Source organism: Psittacula echo (assembly GCF_963264785.1).
Source record: "Psittacula echo genome assembly, chromosome: 2".
NCBI lineage: Eukaryota > Metazoa > Chordata > Aves > Psittaciformes > Psittacidae > Psittacula > Psittacula echo.
Window position 1 is genome coordinate 140116394 of NC_137737.1, and position 23393 is coordinate 140139786.

Here is a 23393-nt window from a genome sequence, read left to right on the forward strand (position 1 = left end):
CCCTCGGGGCCCCTCCGTCCCCGTCCTCCCGCTGCCCCCGGCGAGCCGGTGGCCGGGCGGGTGGGAGCAAGGTCGGGGCTGCTGGCCACCCCGCCCCTCCCCGGAGGGGCCGTCATTAGGCTGCCGGTTGATTACAGGGTATTGATTTGTATGTGCTTCTCCCGGCGCCGGCGGCGGCCGCTCCCGCTGGAGTTAGGGCAGCGCTTCCCGTAGCGGCGGCGAGCTCCCTTCAAACATGTCTGCTCCCGCCGGGCCCCGAGGTGGCCCCGCTGCTCCTCAGCCTCCGCCGGCTCCTCAGCCAGAGATGCCGGACCTCAGCCACCTCACAGAGGAAGAGCGGAAGATCATTCTGGCAGTCATGGACCGCCAGAAGAAGGAAGAGGAGAAGGAGCAATCAGTGCTCAAGTAAGGGCGGGCACATCCCTTTCTTGTCCTCCCGGCCCGTGGTCGCGGGCGTGGAGGTCTGTTCCCTGTCCTGGGGGGGCTACTCTGCCGGGGTGGGAGAGAGGAGCCGGGCAGCTGGGGGGCGGGCAGGGGTGCCCGTGCCCCGGCAGCTGCTCGGCGCCGGGCGAGTGTGGGGCACGGCGGGGCAGCGTCGAGGCCGGGAAGTCGGCAGAGCGCCGCGGCCCGGGCTCGCCGCCTGCCTCACCCGCGCGGCACGGGGCAGGCGGCGGCGTGGCGGCTGCGACTCCGCACGCTCCGGCTCTGGCGGGGGCAAGGCGCCCAACATGGCCGCACAGGTGCCGTTCTCACCCGGCGTGTGCCATCAGGAGCAAGGGGGGTTGGGTCGGGGCGGCGGTTGGCGCCGCCGGATGGGGGCGGATCGGCGGCATCGGGCCCCATCCCGGGGGCGCGGCGGGCTCCGGGTCGGCGGCGCCGGCCCTGCGGCGCGCTGGTGCGGCCGCCCGGGGCAGAGAGAGACGGCCGGGGCCTAGGCGCTGGCCGTCTCGCTGGGTGGGTTTGCCACAGCCGCCATCTTCCCCCGACAACGTGTCTGCCGCCCGCCCCCGCCCCGCTGCTCTTTCCAAGCGTGAGCCCCGGCGCCAGGGGAAGCGGGGCTCCCTGCAGCCCGCCCGGCTCCAGCACCGGAGCTGTCCGCGGCCCGGCTCCAGCACCGGAGCTGTCCGCGGCCCGGCTCCAGCCCCGGGAGCTGTCCGCGGCTCCGCAGCTCCTGCAGCCCAGTCCATTGCTGGCCGGGCACGGGTGGGGAAGGCATGAGCCCCGGCCGCAGGGGGATCCGGCCCTGCCAAAGGTGCGGAGGTGCCGCCGTGGGGGGCGGTGCGGGCCGTGCCCTCCCCTCGACTGCCAGGAGAGAGGAGCCGAGTAAACTCAAGGAAACTGTTCTCTCTCCGTGGCACAGGAATCATGCAGACTTCTAACGGCTTAAAAATAAGCAAAGCTATTGCTGTCGTGGCTATTATTTTTATGAGTGTGGTGAACCTGAAGCACTAAGCTGGGTTTTATACCAAAATCAGTACTGTGTCTTGGTCTTGTTACCCGCAGCTGGCCTGTCACACTCAGTACCTGGAAGCTGGCTTCTGGGCTTTAGCTGTTGGCTGTGGAAGTCTGTTTCCAAGATTCATGGCATTAGTGTTAGTGTCATAACAAAAACTTCAGCTATCGTTTGTGTGCCACCTACTAAAGTGTGCGGCAATCTTCTCAAACTATTTCAATGTCTGTTTAAAAAGGGTTTTTTGTCGGGTGAACATTTTGAAGAATGTCAAGAGTGGTGCGAGCACTGGAAATAAAGTGCCATACCTTGTTTTATCACTGCCTCTCAGCCTCCACCTATAAAATTTGCTTGCTATTGTGATACTTTTAAAGCATTTTAGACTCCTTTACAGTGCTAAATTGTGTGGCATATCAAAAACCCCACCATTTCTTGTCTAAAATTTCTGCACCCCTAAAAATCATTAACAAAGAAGGAAATTGAAAATTATTCAAGTTGCAGTTTAGATATATAGTAATAGCATTGCAGTTTTAAGGACTGCTCCCGGCAGCTTTTGTTGCAGACAGTACTACTTATGATCCAATATAAAGGACAATTTCAGTATGATACTAGGATCAGCTTGAACTGTTAAGCTTACAAGTGGAGAATAAGCTGTTCTCAAGTAATAACAAGGTAAAACCAACTTAAGAAAGGAACCAGAACTGTTTTAATTTGAAGTCTTCAGAATCTTGGAAGCAGAGAATGGACAAAAGAAAGGTCTTCACAAATCTAAAGATAAACTTCATGTGATATTTCATTTCTCATTATTTCTTGCTAAAGCTGAGTGTAAGCCACGAGGGAAATTGTGTGGCATCAAGTTTAAACACAATGGATAGCCTAAAACAGCTTTCTTAGGAAAATGCTGTTGTCAGTGGGATTTGGATAGATGGCCCACAGTATTTTACAGGATGCTGACAAGTGACCTGATGTTAGATGAATAACTCGACAGTTTAATTTTTCTTAAAGTGAAGTAGCTCCTTGAACTGTCAGGTACATGTTTTTTCTGAAGATATCTACAGATTTATTAAGCACAGCCCTCCACAAAGTAATCCCAGAGCTTGCATTGCATTTTTAGGTAGATATTACTGAATTTAATTCTCTTGACAGATGTTTTTCTTCTGTCAAGAGAAGAGAAAGCAGAAGAAAGAAAACCCCCCATATTTATGTGAATGAGCTACTATTACTGCATAGAGATAAATATAGAGCTAAATCCTGCCGTCTTTGTTCAAGTGTAATTCTCCTCGAAGGCAAGCTCCTTTTGAAGTGGGAGGTATTTTTGTCTGACTAAGCAATAAAATTGTGTCATTTCATTCCATGGAGAAATATGGGAGGATAAAAAGGGATGCTGAAAACAAGAGTTGACATTTAGAGATGTTATCACAAGAACTGTTCAAATGCTGTAGAACGCAGCAAGCATGGTTTTCCTCTTTCTTTTTTTTTTTGATAATTTATGGTGATTGAGTGTCAGTATGAATGGCTAGTTGCTGGGCTCTACTTCCTTTCTCCATTCTATTTCTGTTTTGTGCTTTTCAGATTCTTATGGTGTGCCTATCACTGTGATATTTGAGCATCTTCCAAAAGTGCGTTAAGTAGTGTGACTCACATCTGTAATGTGGACTATTTATTCTTTTCCTTTCACTCCCTGGGGTAAATATGTGTGGATTTAAAATAGATACATAACTTCTTATGCTTGTTTTACTCTTCTTGGGGAAAGGAAATGCAGATGGTATTGAGTTGTAATCTGTAGCAACTAATAGTGATCAGGTCAGCATGAATTCTTGCCAGGATTTGCTTGAACGTGATGGCATGGAAAACAGAAGCTTTCCAGATTTGCTGTCCTTTGGCCTGGTTTGGTCTGTGAAATACGCCTGGCTACAGTTGTGCACTGTATTCCTGTGGTGGAACTTCTGTATTCCTGTGGTGGAGCTTCTGTATTCCTGTGGTGGAGCTTCTGCCTTAAAAAGGAGGATGGGCAGCAAACTCTGCTGCTTTGACTGTCTCTCTTCTGGAATTTTTGGGACCCTTGGAGTTAATTTTGAATGTCATCTACTAAGGTGATGCATTTTTAACAAGGCTACTGAATATATATTTTGCACAATATTTAATATGCATAATGGATGACACTCAGAGTGAATTCATTTCTGTACACTTGGTGAAGTCCTTTGCTGTTCTAAGAATATTTACATATTTTAATCTTTGTGAATGTTTTATGCTCTTGGATATAACATAAAACATTTGATGATAGCTTTTCCTTTAAATTACGTACATCCTTCCTCTTACTAACTCTAATTTCATGTGTTTAATCTTTCTAACAGATTTTTACATAGCACATTTTCTCCGTATGGATTGATTTATAGGATCAGTTTTGTCCTTTTTTACTTTTAATTTGTATTTTATTTCTATATAAATGGACTAGCTTGAGAGGATACCCACAGAAAAAAGATTCTTAGAAGATGCTAGGATGCTGACATTATTTATAAAGACTTATGTTTCAGCCTGTGTGATATGCATATGCATTTTTCTGTTTGTAGAATCATGAGTTTCCAGATCCTTTTCCTAGCTATTCTAAAGATAAAATGCTCTCCTTGTAAAGTCAGCTCTGGAGCTCTGAAAATACAGACATTTCATCTTCTTTTGGGTATGGATAGTTTGGCCCAGTAGAAGACAAATTTTCCCAAGAGAAATTTCATTATGAAATCATCCAGCTTTTCACGACTTTGCAAAGCATCACAGGTTAGCCTTAGGTCATTATAAAAGATCTCTTTGTATTTGTGTCCACCTAAAATCAGCTGGTATTGTCATCTGTTTTATCCAGGGGAAGAAGACAGACTGAAACATGGTGGTCTAGCTACAGAATGGTGGCTGTCTGTTAGCCACTACTTTTGAGTCCAGGGTAAGCTTTAGGAAGGCTTGACTGACTGCGGGCTTGCTTGTGCTTAATTGCTGTGTTGGTGATTGTACAGCCATGGTAAAAATTGGATAGCTACACTGACTGAAACAAAATCTCTGACAAGCAGACTTCAAAGAAGCTAGACTGTGTGGGCTCCGTATGGCACTGTGGTTGGGTGGGATGTGGGGCAGGATGCTGGGCCTCAGGGAGAGAAGGTGATAGATTGATGGCTGTGAGTCACAGTAGTGTAAATATCTGCCTTACAAAGCTATTATAGTGCTTTATAAACAATTATCCTGCTTTATAAATAATCAACTCTGATTTACACTGCTTTAAAAGCACTGTATGTTTAAGATTTGGATTTCAGGGCTGAAGGGATGAAAATGATGTAGGTGGTGATTATTGGATTTTGTTTTTTGAAAATAGAGATAATGTATATGGGGATTTCAAAAGTGTATAGGGTAATGCAAAAAGATTTGCTTTTGGCTTGATGATAAACTAGTATTCCAGGCAATGTTAGTTGTTTAAGTTACGCTTCCATAACTTTACACCGTGTTTTGTCTGAATCTGGAGTGCTGATCAGAACACTCCATTGCTATACCACTCATCATTTTGCTCTTGTTTCTATGTATTATAAAATAAAATGTGGTCAAGGTGACTTTAAAAGTAATAATAACACAGTGTAAAATAAGTGATAGTGGAAGCTATACAAAAATACATAGTTGAGGAAGATAGCTGTCCCATTTCATGCCCTGCCTTCTTTCATGCCCTTTTGCCTTCTTACCACCTCATTCTCTGCTCCCTCTAATGTTATCGTCTCCTCTTTCTTTTGTTTTAACAATTTGTACTGTTTTTTTGACCTCTCTCAAAATGGTCATTATTCCTTGCCCTTCTCTCTTACCACATGATTAGACATCTTATATTGTAGGTAATACTTGTCAGGATGTTGCATTTGTACCATTTGTTCTTCAAGAAGACCCACTGTTTATAACTGTTCTCCAAAGCATCTAGCATACTTTTGGGCACTGTATACAAATACTAGCAGGAATACTTCCTCTTAGTGACTAAGCAGAATGTATTTGGAGATTATACAGACTGGCAGTTACACTAATTACTGAGCTTGCTGATGTTTATGTTGAGTAAAATTTCAGAAGAGTGCGATAGTGCTGATGTTCCCACATTCAAGAAGTACAAGCAGAATGGGTTGCATGTGCAAAGGCCTGACATCCTATGGGGCTGAAAAAAAGGAAAGCTGATACAGGATTTAGTTAACAAAGAACTAAAAAAATAGGTATTTAACACTAGTCAGTATGTGCTTTCTGAAATTTTGTCTAATAAATCTCTTTTGCACTTTAATTTTACATCTGAAGGACAAGAGTGTAGATCATAATTTAAGGTGCTGAGACTATATCCTAGAAAGCAGTGACTGGATGAAATGCAGTGGTGTCTGGAGGTGAGGTTAGAGAACTGAATGGTCCATTCTGGATTTTGCCTGCACACGTCTGTGAGCTGGGTAATGTTTAAATAACCGAGAATGTCAAATAATTGATTTTTCCATTGAAATAACAGCTTAATTAGGAGATATATTGCAAGTACAAAAATACACAGAACTAATAGGTTACTACATAACTGATATAAAATATGTTTTTACCCTGTCAGTGAATGTTTAAAATACTTGCAGCATACTCAGAGTTCTGGAATAAAGAGAAAAGATGAATATAGTTGTTTGAAATGTAATCCAGTGGAATATGGATTTAGCCATGTATATGGATGTTCGGTTTTTATCTGTAAGGTAGATTTGACAGTCTTGGGAATTTATTTCAGCTGAATGCCTCCTCTCACACCTCTGTTTTGCTGGCTTCCTTGAAGTTTTACCATTTTACCACATTTGCAATCAGTCAGAAGGTTATGAATGTTTCTAGCACCAGTAGGCCTACCTTATCCAAGAAGGATGCTTTTGTATTGGTGTCTTTCCTTTTTCTCCAGCATCTTCTCTGATGTCCTTTTTTGATAGGAACTTGGGGAGATAAAACCCAGAAGAACACAAGAAATGATGAGTTGCAATCTCTTCTATACTTGTTTGACTGCGGCAGACATTACACCTTAGAAATGAGCTTTGAGAGGGCAATGATTTTAAAGTTAAGATTAGGTCATGTGGGCTGTCTTAACTATATGTCTTACTATACCATGGTTAATGGCTGCAAGTTATCACAGACAACCTAATCTCTTTGAAAATGGGCAAGAGTGAGTCTTCTTAATTTAGACTCATGAGGAAGAAGAATCTCTTTAAATACCAATTGTTTAGAAATTTTTTTCAAAACCAGTTGTCTTTCACAAATGCATTCATGTTATAAATCTTAAGTTCAAATCAAACCACAGTTATCAATGTTCACTGGGTTTAGATTTTGTCTCTTTTGCAGTGCTGCATGGTGTAATAGGAGGAACTGTTACATCCTTGAAGTATAGCTGTCTGTTGGGGGTATATTATAGTTTATTATTAAGAGCAGTTTACATCAGATCTGGTAGCGCTTTTGTAAACTCAGTAAACTCCAGCATCTTGTGTTTTGTTAAACTTCTGGTGATAAAACTAGAGAATCAGTGCTTTGCTGAAAAACTGATTCTGCATGATACTATGTTGTGACTCTTTCCTCATGTTGTTTCTCCAAGGTATTGTCTTGAAGCTGCAAAGGGATCAGTCAGGACTGAGATTACAAGAGTTAATGTAATAATACAAGATTGTACAGGGGAGTAGTAGTGCATTTCGTAAGTTAATAGGTATCATTTTTGGGGAGTAAGAGTTCAAAGTAGTTTATACTGTTCTCTGTTTTCATTGAAGGTAGAAGACAGTTCTTTTATAGTCTTGAAATCAAATATCAGCTGTCATCACATTTCTCTGCCTAAGCATGTTTGCAGAGTGATCTTAGTTGCATTTTGATAGGGGAGAAGTTTGTAATAGTTGACTTTATGTATCTTTTGGAGTTTTAAAGTTTTAATGTGAGACTCTAAAGAATATATTTGATTTAAACTTTAAACTCTTTTACTAAAACTGTAGTGAGATATCCCGTTTGTTCTAGCAGGAGTTAGTGAGACCTGAACTTGTGTTTCCAAAAAGGTCCAAGTGCTGCTATTTAGAAAATTTGCAAAGAAAATCTTTAAAGCATAGAAAGTTACTTTTCACTGTCTCAGTCGGGTTGATTTTTTTCCTCTTGTGTCTCATATGAAGTTGTTTAAATACTTCCTGATTACTTATTTCTCTATTCAACATTAATATTTTTAAGGTGAATAGTTTCTTATAGTAAACACTGTATTTTATTTGTACATAGAATATATTACAGGTCATGTAGCCTTGCTAGGTTTATGATCTAATGTGGTGTTTTGGCTCTATGTATTTGTCAGGGCAGTCTTTATTTAGAATGTGTATTATCTTAATCATATAAAGGACCTCAAATGTTTTGACCCTTAAAGTTGTGAGTTAGAAGCAGTCAGTTTCTTTAAAAATGTTTTGCAACCATCTTTCACATAACTTTTCAGAAATGAGCACTCCAGAATGTTTGCAAGAAATCTTTTTCCATGTAGTGTTACTCTGACTGTTGGTGCATTTATAAATTTTCTTCTTTACAGAATGGATGAGTGAGAAGTAATGCTTTTAAAGCTGTTTAAAGCCCAGATAACACATGGAATAATAGAAAATAGGGCTGGTTTGGATCTCAAGAGGTCTTCCAATTCATCCTTTGCCTCAAGGTATGAGCAGCTATAAGATAGCAATTCCTGACACTTGTTTGTCTAATCTAGTGATTCCCAACTGAGGGTTCACCTAGCTAGTGAAATAAATAGGTTTCATGGCCAAGGCAAGGGCACATAATGGAAGACACACAGAATTCAAGCTAATCTGTTCTGCAAGTGCTCTGCTGCCTACATAGGAGAATGTGGGGGGTGGCCCAAACAGATCTTACAGTAAAACTCTTGTGTCCAGTATGAAACTTTTATAGTTTTTTCAAATGATAATTTACTACTGAAAGGTGTAACAGTGAATCCAACTACTGACCTAACCAGGAATAGAGATTCCTTAGTCCTTGATTTCCGTAAGTAATTTGTCTTAGGTACTCAGAGTTATTACCCTTACCATTAGATTTTTTCCCCCTAGTGTTAAATCTAAATCTCTTTCTGGCTATTTGCTACTTACTCTGCAGTGGAAATGCAGAACAGTCTGTTACTTTTCTGTTTGCAGCAACCTTTCAGATCTTTCACAAATGTGATTATTTCTTGTCCTGTAAATTCTCCTTATCTCCTTTCTGTGGACTCAGCAGGTTGTATTTCTAGACTTGTGACTATTCTTATTGCTGTTCTTTATATACTTTCTAACTGATCTTTTTTTTTTTTTTTTTGAAATACAAGGTCCAAAACTAGACATGGTATTCCAAACAAAAGTGTATGGGGAGAGCACAAGGATAACACCACGTGTCTTGCACTGAACACTTTCCTTGTCCAATCAGTGTTATGTGTGTTCTGGCTTTTTGTGGTGATACAGAATTATGGACTTGAACATGGTCATCTTGTCATCTGCTGTACCTTCAGCATGCTTTTCTGCAGAACTCCTGCTGAATCAATCATTCCTCATTTTGTATTTTGAAGCTGGTTACCTCAGCTATGTACAGTGTTTGCCTTCACCCCTGTTCAGTTGTATTCTGTCTGTATCGATGCCTCTTATGAATTTTGCAATAGAGTGCTCAAATAAAATGCACAAACAGCCCTTGGAGCAAGAATGAGGATTTGCCTCTAGAGCGTCTCCTAATCAGAGCTATTTAGACATTCTCTTGCTTGTCCATACATTCACATTCCTGACTGCACAGTTGCACAACTTCACTGGTAGAATGCAGAATAATCTTATTCCAGCTTTGTCCATAGCTTGTCCACTAGGGAAGAGAGCTGTGTTCAAGTCTTCTCAAGCTGTGAAGGGTCTACCACACAGATCTTACACCTCCCTGGAAAGGCATAAGTGCTGTAGTACTGTAGGGAAACACTTGCATCCTCTGATATATTTACTAAGTTGGTCGAAGTTGTTGGATGACTTGCAGTCAAATATGACAAAAAAGCTGAAGACCCAAAGATACTTAATTAACTAATGAAGTAGATGGGTAGTGGAAAGGGGTTGTCCATGTTCCTGGCCATGGAAAAGTCTACTCACACCTTATTACATACCAAGGAGTAGTTCCAGGGGAGAACCAGCCATAGACATCAAAATAAAGCAATCATGAGTCCTCACAAAATCAGACTTCTTTAGGTTCAGCACATAAATAGCTGCTTCATTAATGAAAATGATTGCCTCAGTTTTGGTACCATTTTCATCCCTGTGTTACAACATTTAGAGCTTGGGTTAAGGATTAAGCCCAGAGTATCTCTGGGATTCTTCTGACCAGGTGTGAATATTTACAGTGTAAGACATCTTGCATCTGAAATCTCTTTAAATTAAATTTAAAGCAAATGGAAATAAAGAGGTGCTTTCAGGGTGTGATCCACCTCATCTTAAATTAGACGTTTAGAATCATAGAATAGATGGGGTTGGAAAGGACCTTAAGATCATCTAGTTCCAACCCCCCTGCCATGGGTAGGGACACCTCACACTAAAACATGTCACCCAAGGCTCTGTCCAACCTGGCCTTGAACATGGGCAGGGATGGAGCATTCACAGCTTCCCTGGGCAACCCATTCTAGTGCCTCACCACCCTCTCAGTAAAGAATTTTTTCCTTATATCCAATCTAAACTTCCCCTCTTTAAGTTTTAATCTGTTACCCTTGTCCTATCACTACAGTCCCTAATGAATAGTTCCTCACCAGCATCCCTGTAGCCCCTCTTCAGATACTGGAAGGCTGCTATGAGGTCTCCATGCAGCTTTCTCTTCTCCAGGCTGAACAGCCCCAACTTTCTCAGCCTATTGTCATACAGGAGATGCTCCAGTCCCCTGATCATACTCGTGGCCCTCCTCTGGACTTGTTCCAACAGTTCCATGAATTTTTATGATGAGGACACCAGAACTGTACACAATACCCCAAGTGAGGTCTCATGAGAGCAGAGTAGAGGGGCAGGATCACCTCCTTCGACCTGCTGGTCATGCTCCTCTTGATGCAGCCCAGGATAGGGTTGGCTTTCTGGGCTGCGAGTGCACACTGAAGCCGGTTCATGCTCATTTTCTCATCGGCCAATACCCCTAAGTCCTTCTCCGCAGGGCTGCTCTGAATCTCTTCTCTGCCCAACCTGTAGCTGTGCCTGGGATTGCTCCAACCCAGGTGTAGGACCTTGCACTTGTCATGGTTAAACTTCATAAGGTTGGCATCAGCCCACCTCACAAGTGTGTCAAGGTCCCTCTGGATGGCATTCTTTCCTCCAGCGTATCAGCTGAACTACAGAGCTTGGTGTCATCGGCAAACTTGCTGAGGGCGCACTCAATCCCACTGTCCATGTCACCGACAAAGATGTTGAACAAGACCGGTCCCAACACCGATCCCTGAGGGACACCACTCGTTACCGGTCTCCAGCTGGACATCGAGCCATTGACCACAACTCTTTGCATGCAGCCATCCAGCCAGTTCTTTATCCACCGAGTGGTCCACCCATCAAATTGATGTCTCTCCAATTTAGAGACAAGGATGTCATGTGGGACAGTGTCGAACGCTTTGCACAAATCCAGGTAGATGACATCAACTGCTCTGCCCCTGCCCATCAGTTTCGTAGCCCCATGATAGAAGGCCACCAAATTGATCAGGCAGGATTTCCCCTTAGTGAAGCCATGCTGGCTGTCACCAACCACCTCTTTGTTTTTCATGTGCCTTAGCATGCCTTCCAGGAGAATCTGCTCCAAGACTTTGCCAAGCACAGAGGTGAGACTGACTGGTCTGTAATTCCCTGGGTCATCCATTTTCCCCTTCTTGAAAATGGGGGTTATATTTCCCTTTTTCCAGTTGTCAGGAACTTCACCTGACTGCCATGATTTTTCAAATATGATGGCCAGTGGCTTAATAACTTCATTCACCAGCTCCTTCAGGACCCATGGATGGATTTCATCAGGTGCCATGGATTTGTGCACGTTCAGGTTCTTAAGATGGTCTCAAACCAGATCCTCTCTTACAGTGGGCCTAGGGTCTTCATTCTCACAGTCCCTGTGTTCGCCTTCCAAGACTTGGGTGGTGCGGTCAGAGCATTTGCAGCAAAGACCGAGGCAAAGAAGTCATTCAGAACCTCAGCCTTCTCCAAATCCAGGGTAGCCAGTTCTCCCGATATCTTCCAGAGGGGGCCCACGTTGTCCCTAGTCTGTCTTTTATTCGCTACATACCTATAGAATCCCTTCCTGTTATCCTTAACATCCCTAGCCAAGTTTAATTCTAACTGGGCCTTAGCTTTCCAAACCAGGTCCCTAGCTTCCCGGACAACATCCCTGTATTCTTCCCAGGCCACCTGTCCCTGCTTCCACCTTTTATAAGCCTCTTTTTTCCTTTGAATTTTCCTCAGCAGCTCCTTATCCATCCAAGGAGGTCTCCTGGCCCTCCTGCTGCACTTCCTTCTAGTCGGGACACAACACTCATGGGCTTGTAGCAGGTGATCCTTGAATATCAACCAACAGTCTTGGGCCCCCCTGCCCTCTAGGGCTGTATCCCATGGAATTTACTAAGCAGGTTCCTGAAGAGGCCAAAGTCTGCTCTCTTGAAGTCCAGGGCAGTGAGCTTGCTGCACGCTCTTCTCACTGTCCTGAGGATCCCGAACTCGACCATCTCATGATAGGTACAACCAAGGCTGCCCTGGAGCATCAGATTTCCAACCAGCCCTTCCCTGTTGGTGAGCACGAGGTCAAGCATGGCACCTTTCTTTGTTGGCTCCTCTGTTACTTGCAGAAGGAAGTTGTCTTCCACACAATCGAGGAACCTCCTGGATTGCTTGTGCTGGGCTGTACATAGCTTTTATACTTCGTTCAAAAAGCCTTCGAAGAATGATATCTAAAAGAAGACCTTGGAAAATAAGACCTTTCCAGCATGTGGAATTAAGCATACCTATCAACAAAAGTACATTGCAAAGAAAATTTTCACATGCCATTCACCAAGAAGAATCATTAATGGATATTTTAAGCCGGATAGAGTTTCATAGCTGAAGCTAGTCCGATTGCTAGATGAGAAGTTACAAACATAGGATTTTTCTATTGTAACCTTAAATCAGTGTAACTTTCAGAGCCTAAGAAAACTTTATACTCAGCTTAAGTTGGTAATTTCTTTCTATTACTTGCATACTCTCTCTCTTTTGCTATGTATCAACAGAAGTTAGAGACCTTTCAGTATGTGCTTTGAATACCTTATATCACAGTATCACAGTATCACAGTATGTTAGAGATTGGAAGGGACCTCAAAAGATCATCTAGTCCAATCCCCCTGCCGGAGCAGGAATACCTAGATAAGGTTACACAGGAATGTGTCCAGACGGGTTTTGAATGTCTCCAGAGAAGGAGACTCCACAACCCCCCTGGGTAGCCTGTTCCAGTGTTCCGTCACCCTCACTGAGAAGAAGTTTCTTCTCAAGTTTAAGTGGAACCTCTTGTGTTCCAGTTTGTACCCATTACCCCTTGTCCTATCATTGTTTGCCACTGAGAAGAGCCTGGCTCCATCCTCGTGACACTCCCCCTTTATATATTTATATACACTAATAAGGTCCCCCCGCAGTCTCCTCTTCTCCAAACTATAGAGACCCAGCTCCCTCAGCCTTTCTTCATGAGGGAGATGCTCCACTCCCTTAATCATCTTAGTTGCCCTGCGCTGGACTCTCTCCAGCAGGTCCCTGTCCTTGAACTGAGGGGCCCAGAACTGGACACAATATTCCAGATGCGGTCTCACCAGGGCAGAGTAGAGGGGAAGGAGGACCTCTCTCGACCTACTGACCACCCCCCTTCTAATACACCCCAGGATGCCATTGGCCTTCTTGGCCACAAGGGCACAGTGTTGGCTCATGGTCATCCTGCCGTCCACTAGGACCCCCAGGTCCCTCTCCCCTACACTACTCTCTAACAGGTCGTTCCCCAACCTGTATTGGAACCTGGGGTTGTTCCTGCCCAGATGCAGGACTCTACACTTTCCGTTGTTATGTTTCATCAAGTTTCTCCCTGCCCAACTCTCCAGCCTGTCCAGGTCTCGCTGGATGGCAGCACAGCCTTCTGGCGTGTCAGCCACTCCTCCCAGCTTAGTGTCATCAGCAAACTTGCTGACAGTACACTCAATTCCCTCATCTAAATCATTGATGAATATATAAAATAATACTGGTCCCAGTACTGACCCTTGAGGCACTCCACTAGATACAGGCCTCCAACTAGACTCCGCCCCATAGACTACAACTCTCTGGCTTCTCTCCTTCAGCCAGTTTGCAGTCCACCTCACTACCTGATCATCCAGACCACACTTCCTCAATTTAGTTATGAGGATGCTGTGGGAGACTGTGTCAAATGCTTTGCTGAAGTCAAGGTAGACCACATCCACCGCTCTGCCATCATCCATCCACCGTGTTATTTCCTCATAAAAAGCTATGAGGTTGGTCAAGCATGACTTCCCCTTGGTAAAGCCATGTTGACTGCCCCTCATAACCCTCTTATCCTTGATATGCCTTAAGATGGCATCAAGGATAAGGTGTTCCATCACTTTCCCAGGGATGGAGGTGAGGCTGACCGGTCTATAGTTACCCGGGTCCTCCTTCTTGCCCTTTTTGAAGACTGGAGTGACATTTGCTTTCCTCCAGTCCTCAGGCACCTCTCCCGTTTCCCAAGACTTGGTAAAGATGATGGAGAGTGGTCTAGCAATGACTTCCGCCAGTTCCCTCAGCACCCGCGGGTGCATCCCATCTGGACCCATGGATTTATGGATGTCCAGATTGCTCAACTGGTCTCTAACCCATTCCTCACGGACTAAGGCAAACTGCTCCATTGACCTGACTTCATCTGAGGTCTCAGGAGTACAGGGCTCTTCAGGACTGCCTCCGGCAGAGAAGACTGAGACAAAGAAGGCATTCAATAACTCTGCCATCTCTGTATCTTCTGTCACCAGGGCACCCATCCCGTTCATCAGTGGGCCAACCTTGCCTCTGGTGTTAGTTTTATCAGCCATGTATTTGAAAAAGCTCTTTCTGCAGTCCTTGACCCCTCTCGCCAGATTTAATTCTAAGGAGGCCTTAGCCATCCTAGCTGCCTTCCTACATCCTCTAGCAGCAGCCTTATATTCCTCCCGAGTGGCCAGCCCCTCCTTCCATGACCTGTAAACTCTCCTCTTCCACTTGAGCATACCCAGCAGTTCCTTATTTAGCCACGCAGGTCTCCTGGCCCTCTTCCTTGACTTCCTATGTGTCGGGATACTCTGATCTTGAGCTCGGAATAAGCAATTCTTGAATGTCAACCAACTATCTTGGGCCCCTTTACCTTCAAGCAGCCTTGCCCATGGGATTTCCCCTAGCAATTGCTTGAAAAGGCCAAAGTTTGCCCTGCTAAAGTCCAGGGTTGTAATTCTACTTGCTATTGTACTGGTCCTACCACACAAGATCCTGAATTCCACCATCTCGTGGTTGCTGCAACCAAGGCAGCCCTCAACCTTTACTGCTTCGACCAGACCCTCCTTGTTAGTGAGGATGAGATCCAGCAGCGCTCCTCTCCTGGTTGGCTCATCCACCATTTGCATGAGGAAGTTATCATCCATACACTGGAGGAACCTCCTGGACTGTGGCTGGGTTGCTGAGTAGTCCTTCCAGCAAACATCAGGGAAGTTAAATCCCCCACGACGACCACGGCCTGTGACTGTGAGGCCGCTCTCAGCTGCCTGTAGAAGGCCTCGTCAACTTCCTCACCCTCATCTGGTGGCCTGTAACAGACACCCACAACAGTATCACCCCTGCCAGCCTGCCCGCCCCTTAATTCTCACCCACAGACTCTCAACTCCCTCGTCCTCTGTCCCTGGACAGAACTCAGTACATTGTAGCTGCTCTCGCACATAAAGAGCAACCCCACCACCCCGCCTGGCTGGCCTGTCTTTCCTGAAAAGGACATAGCCCTCCATGAGTATATTCCAGTCATGTGAGCTGTCCCACCATGTCTCTGTAATTGCCACCAGATCATAATCTCCTGACTTAACACAGGTCTGTAACTCCTCCTGCTTATTTCCCATGCTGCACGCATTGGTGTACAGGCATTTCAAGGAGCGAGCTGAGCTCACCGATTTCACCCTAGGATTATAGGAGGCCTCCCAGCCTTCATCAGTTCTAGAGTGCTGCCCCACTGGGGCAAGCCCAGCTACAACCCCATCCCCCTTTGAATCTAGTTTAAAGCTCTCCAAATGAGCCCTGCTAATTCATGCCCCAGCATCCTTTTGCCTCTGTGAGTTAAACCTTTCCCACGTGCCATCGTCCAGACTGGAGCCTTATAAAACCAGCTGTTATCAAAGAACCCAAAGCCCTGCCTAAAGCACCAGTCTCGTAGCCAATTGTTTATGGACTGAATTTTCCCATTCAGTCCCACATCATCACCGGAAGATGGAAGAAGTGAGGAGAAGATCACTTGAGCCCCAGACTCTTTCACCATCCGCCCCAAGGCCCTGTAGTCTTTCTTCATCCCCCTCAGACTGCGGGAAGCAGCTTCCCCCCCACCTGTCTGGAAGACCAGCAGCGGGTAGTAGTCTGTCGGGTGCACCAGGCTGGGGAGCGCCCTGGTGATATCCCTGATGCGGGCTCCAGGCAGACTACACACTTCCCTATGATGAGGGTCAACTCTGCATATCGGGCCCTCTGTTCCTCTCAGAAGGGAATCGCCTACAACAATGACCTTTCTTTCTTTCTTGTCAGAGGCAGTCTTGAGGCGCGAAGTCGACCGCCTTTTCCTATGTGACCTTGTAGTCTGGCCTTGCACCACATCCTCACTTACCTCTCCATCAAGATCCAGGGCCTCAAACCTATTACGGAGGGGCACCTGGGGAAAATGCTTTGAATTTTTTCTTTTCTGCCAGTTAGTGATTGGTTAAACAGTATTTATTTAGCTATTGTGTGTTTACAAGTTGATATGTCCCTTTGATAGTAGTCTATTAAAAAAATACTATTGAATTGCTGTAAGTTCTGAATTCAGCACTTCTCTTGCTTTAAAAGCCTGGATGAACAGGTATCTGCAGATGTTGTGTGGTATAGATATCAAATGTATTTTTGCTGAATCAGGTCCTAAGCCAGTTTGAGAACATGAGTTTTTATTCAGCATTCTTCCATTAATTTGATTAGTGACTGCGATTATGATTTATTTCATTCTGTGTAACCAACTGCTGCACAGTAAGTGACAGCTGAACAATGTATTATCTAACAGCTGGAAAAATAGTGTCACTGTCACATTTAGGAGGCTGAAGATTATACTTTTATTGAACACGTGTTTTGTACTAAAGTTAAAATGTTTTGGGAAAGCCTTTTTTCAAACTACTTGTATCGTTACAGATATGATGTATCACAGTAAGCAGTATGAACTATTTAAAAATAAGAAATTAATTTTAATTTATGAATAGAATGAACCTTCTTTTTCTGATTTTTAATAATTTATTGGCTTGGTTGCAAAATTATGCCTGTGGATGCTTTGCGGATAGTCTGATTTATGTACAAGCGGTAGATTTGAGAAGCTAAATTTAACTGAATGAGAAATACTTTTCAAGTGCTGATGTTACTTCCATGATAATATATGTCACATCAGAAGACATATCAAGTGAAGCAGTAATTTTAATTATTCTCTGAACTTTACCCGAAATGCTAGGGAAATTCAGAAGTTAGCATGTTGTGAAGTTAAGCTAAACCTCAATATGGCAGAAAAAAAATTTGTATTTTTACATAGTATCCATATTTCTTTTAAAAAACTGTATCTTCCACATTTAAAAGTATGTATCACAAAAATCCAAATATATAGTTTCCAACCCAGTTTATGGTTTATCTGAAAAAGTGCTATAGAGGGTGCTGTGAAGGCACTGAGCCAAGAAGAGGTATTTTCAGGATAGAGTACAGAGAAAGTACTTAATGCTTGAAAGTGTTGAATTCTTCCGTCTGCTTGATATCTGAACGTGCAGGTGGCCAAAGATGAATGAAATTTAATGAAGTATATTTGAGCACTGATGTACATTTATATGTTTTGAATTTCTTTAGACATGGTTGGAAGATAAGTGTTTTTAGCTACTTTGAGTGTTTATGAGAACGTCTTCCGCAGAATTTACCAAGTGTTCTTGTCTAAAATTTGTTCTGAGCTATATATTTGAAAAGTATTTATAACACAGACTTTCTCATGTATAAAAGAAGCTTTTATTTGGAGAAAGATAAGTATTTAGTTAGTTTTTTAACTATTGGTATGAATGGTAATATTTGTTCTGCACAAACAAGAGTGATAATAGTTGTAGAATTAGGCCATGATCACACTGAAACTTGTGCCCCAACTTAACTTCTCAGACATAAGTAACTATTTCTTAACTCAGTAAGATCAGTTGTTTGCAAGTAAGAGATTCATTAAGTTGGAGGGGTTTTTTATTTAGTTAGTTTTTAACTGTTGTGCATATAAAGAATATAAAATATTCTTCACAAATTATGTGTACTCTTTTAATAAGAAAAGATTTCCTGAAAGTTTACTAGTAAAATTCATTAGTACAGTAACTGAATAAATAAAGGCTCTGTCGTATATTTTTCTATATTGTTATTATTGAAATAATTTAGTGATATACTCAGTTTTATTCTTAGGTTAAATCATAAGGAAGAGAAGTTTAGAATTGGCAGCATTTTTTGTTGCTTTTCATGGCCATAAGGTTTTAACTTGACAAGAGCTTAGGAGTGTTTTATTGTAGTAATCCATGAAAAATTTGTCTTTCAAAGGGACTGCTGTTCCTAACACAAATAAGACTAAGCACTTCCTTAATAATGATGACCTCTTAAAACAGCTCCTGCTTCCCATTGGCTCTGCTAGGTATTCAGTAAAGCTGGCCACAAGAAAGATGGTGGCTTTTGTTAAAAGAGGAAAATTGCCATTAAATATCTTCTATTTGGGACACAAGTAACTATTATTTAGTATTTATAAAAGTTACTGAATGGTATTGTCATGATTTGTGGAAGAAGATTTAGACAAGAGCTGTACTGTGAATTTCCATTGCTTAATATGTTTGGTCATCATTAGTGTCTCTTTTACAGATGGTTGGAACATCTGTGTAATAGTTTTTTGTATTTACATTACTGAAACTTATTTTAGCCTTAGTTTAATAAGTTTTTCTTCAAATAATTTCTCTGTGTGATTGTTACTGAATTATTGCCCATCAACCTGATTATTCTTTGCCTTTTAATTCACAATTAGGTTCATAATGCCATAATAAATGAAAACTTATGTAAGTTTATATGGAAGCTTGTAACTCACTAGATCTGTAACTAAAAATTGTATTACTTCTTTTGCAGTATGGACTAAGTATTTGTGCTGGGTTTACGTGTCTGGGGGTTGGGGTGAGGCTTCAGGGGTGCCTTCTGTGAGAAGACACCAGGAGCTGCCCTCATATCAGACAGAGCTGGTTTCAGCCACATCCAAAATGGACCCACCGCTGGCCGAAGCTGATACCATCAGTGACACTGGTGGTGTCTCTGCAATAACATATTTAAGAGAAGATAAATATGCTGTGCAGCAGCTATGAGAGAGAGGAGTGAGAAAAATGTGGGGAAGCAGTTCTCTAGACATCAAGGTCAGTGAAGAAGGAGAGAAGGAGGTGTTGTAGGTGGTGCTCCAGGTGCCGTAGCAGAGATTCCTCTGCAGCCTATGGTGCAGAGCGTGGTGAAACGGACTGTGCCCCTGCAGCCCATGGAGACGCAGGGTGGAGCCGATATCCACCTGCAGCCTGGACAGGACACTGCGCCGGCGGAGGGAGATACCTGAAGGAGGCTGTGACCATTTGGGCAGCCTGTGCTGGAGCAGGCTCCTGGCAGGACCTGTGGCTTGTGAAGGGATCCGTGCCAGTGCAGTCCATTCCTGAAGGACTGCACCCCTTGGGAGGGACCCATGCTGGACTATTTCTTGAAGTGCTGCCCATTGGATAGACCCATGTTGGAGCAGTTCATTAAAGACTATATATCCCATGGTGGAGCAGGGCAAAAGTGTACAGAGGAGGGAGCAGCAGAGCTGAAGTGCTGTAGACTGACCACAACACCCATTCCCTACTCACCTGTGCTGATTGGGGGGTGGAAGTAGAAGATTCAGAAGTGAAACTGAGCCTGAGAAGAAGGAAGGGGTAGGAGGAAGGTGTTTCTAGCTTTGTTTTTACGTCCACTGTCCTATCTTGTTATCAATTGCCAATAATTTAATCTTCCCAAATTTTGAGTCTGTTTTGCCTGTAACTGGTAACTCATGGTAGCTGGTGAGTGGTTTCTTGTCCTCATCTCAACCCATCCTTTCTCAGCCTTTTCCATCTTGTTTTCTGCCCTGTGCTGCTGAGGAAGGAGAATGACAGAGAGGTTTGGTGGGTGTCTGGCAGCCAGCCAAGGTCAATCCACCACGGTGTTTTGCAAATGTATTTACAAAGGCTAACTCCAGCCTAGTGACACCACTTTTCCTGGGTTCCTTATGAAATCTACACAGCAAGAAAGAGAGGCTTCTCCAGAAGGCAGCTCTGAGGGGCTGAATTCAGCTTCAGAACCCCAGGCAGTTCTCTGCTGTCAGTGCAACATAGGCAGCCCCACTGCCAGCCCAGCTGATCCTTCCTGACTCCATGACACCATCATGGCTCTGGTGGAAGTGTCTGCTGAACTGTCTAGTGACTTCAGGGAAGGTAATGTAAAGAAAAGTATTTTCCCCTTCATTTTGGCAGGGCATTTTTTTAAGGTACAAAAAGGAGCTAATCTGGTTTACTGTAAAGTTCTTCAAGCTGCTGAGCTGGCACAGCTGATGGGCTGGGAGAGATTAGCTACAGTGCTTCTGGAGTTTCTGGGAGCAATGAACTTACTCCACCATTTTTTTTTCACAGTCTGCAATGACTGGTTATGTTGCAGTCATTGAGAAAAGCAGCAGTCAACACATATGAAATGATTTCTGGTTTTGAAGGTGCTGTTTGAGGTTTATGGGTCAATGCAGCCAGAATTAATGTTTGGAGCTTTTCTCATGAAGAAAACAAAGGAAATGCTCATAAATTTTTTCTGTTGAATAACTGGAGTTGGAAGACCATTACTGGTGTTAGTTCAGGTAGAACAAGGTTTTGTGTGTCCGTATCAAATAGCGTATGTGTGGTTTTAATTTCTTGGACACTCTTAATCTGATTTTCTGATATAATGGAATAAGTTTGTTCAGCTCTTAGGTTGTGGAAAGAAAGGAGAGAGGAAATACCTTGGATGAAGCTGGCTAAGTGGGTGGGCTCTAGGAGGCTGTAGCTGTGTTTTTGATTTTCCATTGTGATCTGGGACATAAACAATGAAAGATGTGTAGCGAAAGTCCTAGTTTTAACTGCTGCACACCTAAGCTCTTGTATTTGTGCAGGTGACCAGACACTCTTTTTATTGTATAAAACAGTGGGAGAACTACTTTGCCCCTAGTATGTGAGTTTTTTTATGGAGATAAGATCTTGGATTGTTCAATTTATGTGGTGGCTTTGGCTCTGTTTACAATTTACTAGAAATGTAAGTTGCACGGATATTTTAAAAAAGAGGACATATAAATAACATTGTAAATTAATCTCTTATTAAAACATCATTTTAAATAATGAATCCTGTAGATAACAACATCTGTGACTGAATTTCAATATGCTAGGGTCATGAATACACGAATTACTGAAAGTTTGTAGGATTACAAAGAGAAGCACAGAATGTGAATTTAGCTACTGTCTATGCCATCACATCAGGAAAAAATAGACCTTGCATCAAAGCATTTAATTTTTTTCTAATTGCAATAAAAGCAATTGGTTCTTCTAAGTTACAAACTTGCAGACTACTTGTGCATCTGATATGCAGCCTCATTGACTTAATTGATTTTTTTTTTTTTTGGAAAAAAAAAGACTGTTTAAGAAATACAGCAATTAAAAATATTACCACGCTAGTTGCAATTTTCTGAATGCCTACCTAGCCTTCTTATTTTTAAGCAGTGCTATACTTAGAGGGTTATTTCATTCTTTCAGAAGAGAAATAAATCTATTAGGACTAGGACTATTAAATATTCACATATTTTGTACTACTTGGTTGCTAATATTAGCCCAGCATTCATTAGGAGCTACACTCTGCTATTGGTTAGAATTTTTTCTTCTTTTTTTCCTCTTGGATTGCTATAACAGTCATCTTTGATCTGTATTTTACTGAAAAATGAAGCAACTGTCTCCTTTCTTATGCCTCCCCCCCTAGAATGCTCATAAAAATTACTACAGAAGCAAAATTATAGCGTGGTAACATGTGAAAAATCCCCAAATGAGTGCAATGGTCCTCCTTTCATAATCAAAATCTACTCTTCTGGAATTATTTGCTGTCCCCAAATATGAATAAATTATACATTTTCAAATGTCATATTTACTAAGAAACCAGCAATTTTATTAAAACAAACTTCATTTGGAACAGTATTTTCTATAAATATCAGACACAAATTTCCAGAGGGTTTGGTAAGCTTTTACTTTTTCACAGGTTAATATTCAGTGACTGGTTTATGAAATGTCCAGTGTCTGACTAGATTACAGTGACTCAATTACTGGCTTGTATGGTTGTGTGAATGCCTTTGTTATTGTAAAATGAAATAATTAAAGGTCTTTCCCTTAATGCTGTATGTAAAGGAGATGTACTTACACTAGATGTTTCTCTCTGGAGAAAATGAGATGAAACTTCAATAGAGATCTGGCTGAGATGATAATGGAATTATTCTGAAAAAAAGAAATTATGGAGGGCATGTTCATCTTAAGACATTTTTTCTATCCAAGAAGTGACATATTTCTTCCAGTGCTCCAAATATATGTTTTAAATTATGTAAATGCTACTTGAATATTTTTAATATTACTTACTTTTAGGTAAGATAGGATTTTCCAATTTTTTGTAGTTTTATGTCCATTTTATGTATAAAAGGGTTCTGGAAGATGATTATTTAAGTCTGTCAGTCCTATAGATTTTAATACAGATAAACTTTAAATTATACACTTTCCCCAACTAATTTTTATGGATGGGCCTTGTAAGAAAATATTTGGGTTAGTCCATATCACTGTCAAATAAAAACACTTTATAGCTTTTTTGTGATGCTTTCCTGAAAATTTTGTTTCCATAATTGAATGATTGAGCCTGATTTTTGTTGAAATTGCATTCTTTTATTCTGTTATAAGTCTGCTGATGTCATTAGATCACTTCCGATTTAATCCTACTGTCAAAGAAAAAAAATTAGGCCCATTATTCCTCATCTTTTATGTCAAAACCTATAATGGCCATGCAGGAATGAGAGACTGCAGACAGCCTCGCTCCTGTCCTGCAGAATTTGAGCAATGAATTTGTAGTTCCTGAGCTGGCGTTTGCTGCCTGTGGAACAGTGGAGAGAACAGCAATCTGAAATGAGGCATAGTGCCCAGCATGGGAAAATTTTGAAACAAATTAAAACCTATTCTGTTGTGCTGGAGGTGTATTCTTTGGTTTTGTAAGATTTCTTCTGTTCTCACTTGATACAGAGGATCTTTGTTGTCATAATCACTGTACAGGCTTCCATATTTTCTTTTGTTTTAATACTGCTGGAGCTGGAGGTGTATGTATTGAAAGCATGGATTGTAGATTGGCTGCTAATATTTTGCCAATGCCTTCATCATTCTTACATAGTAAGATGTTTTCTGTTAATTTCTTCAAAGGCTAATAATGTTTTCCCTTCTTAGAAGTGGATAAACATCATAATGTCTAGTGTTCCACTAGATGTAGATAAGTGGATAAAATCAGTAAAATAAATACATAAAAGTGAGACAATTTGCCCAGAACGCCCTAGTAAAATAGTAGAATTATTATTCTACTATTATAACTATATATAACACTAT

At 42.4% G+C, this 23393-nt stretch overlaps 1 protein-coding gene across 13 annotated transcripts in view; it reads left to right on the forward strand.

The window, feature by feature from the left end:
* Positions 1-235: 235 nt before the first annotated feature.
* The window catches only part of RIMS2 (regulating synaptic membrane exocytosis 2), a gene marked incomplete at both ends in the record, with an annotated part of 479054 nt that continues 455896 nt past the window's right edge, over positions 236-23393 (forward strand). For all 13 annotated transcript variants that reach the window (XM_080611830.1, XM_080611853.1, XM_080611841.1 and 10 more), the window contains one exon: positions 236-405. In XM_080611830.1, the coding sequence (XP_080467956.1) occupies positions 236-405 (170 nt within the window). The remainder of the gene's footprint in view (positions 406-23393) is intronic.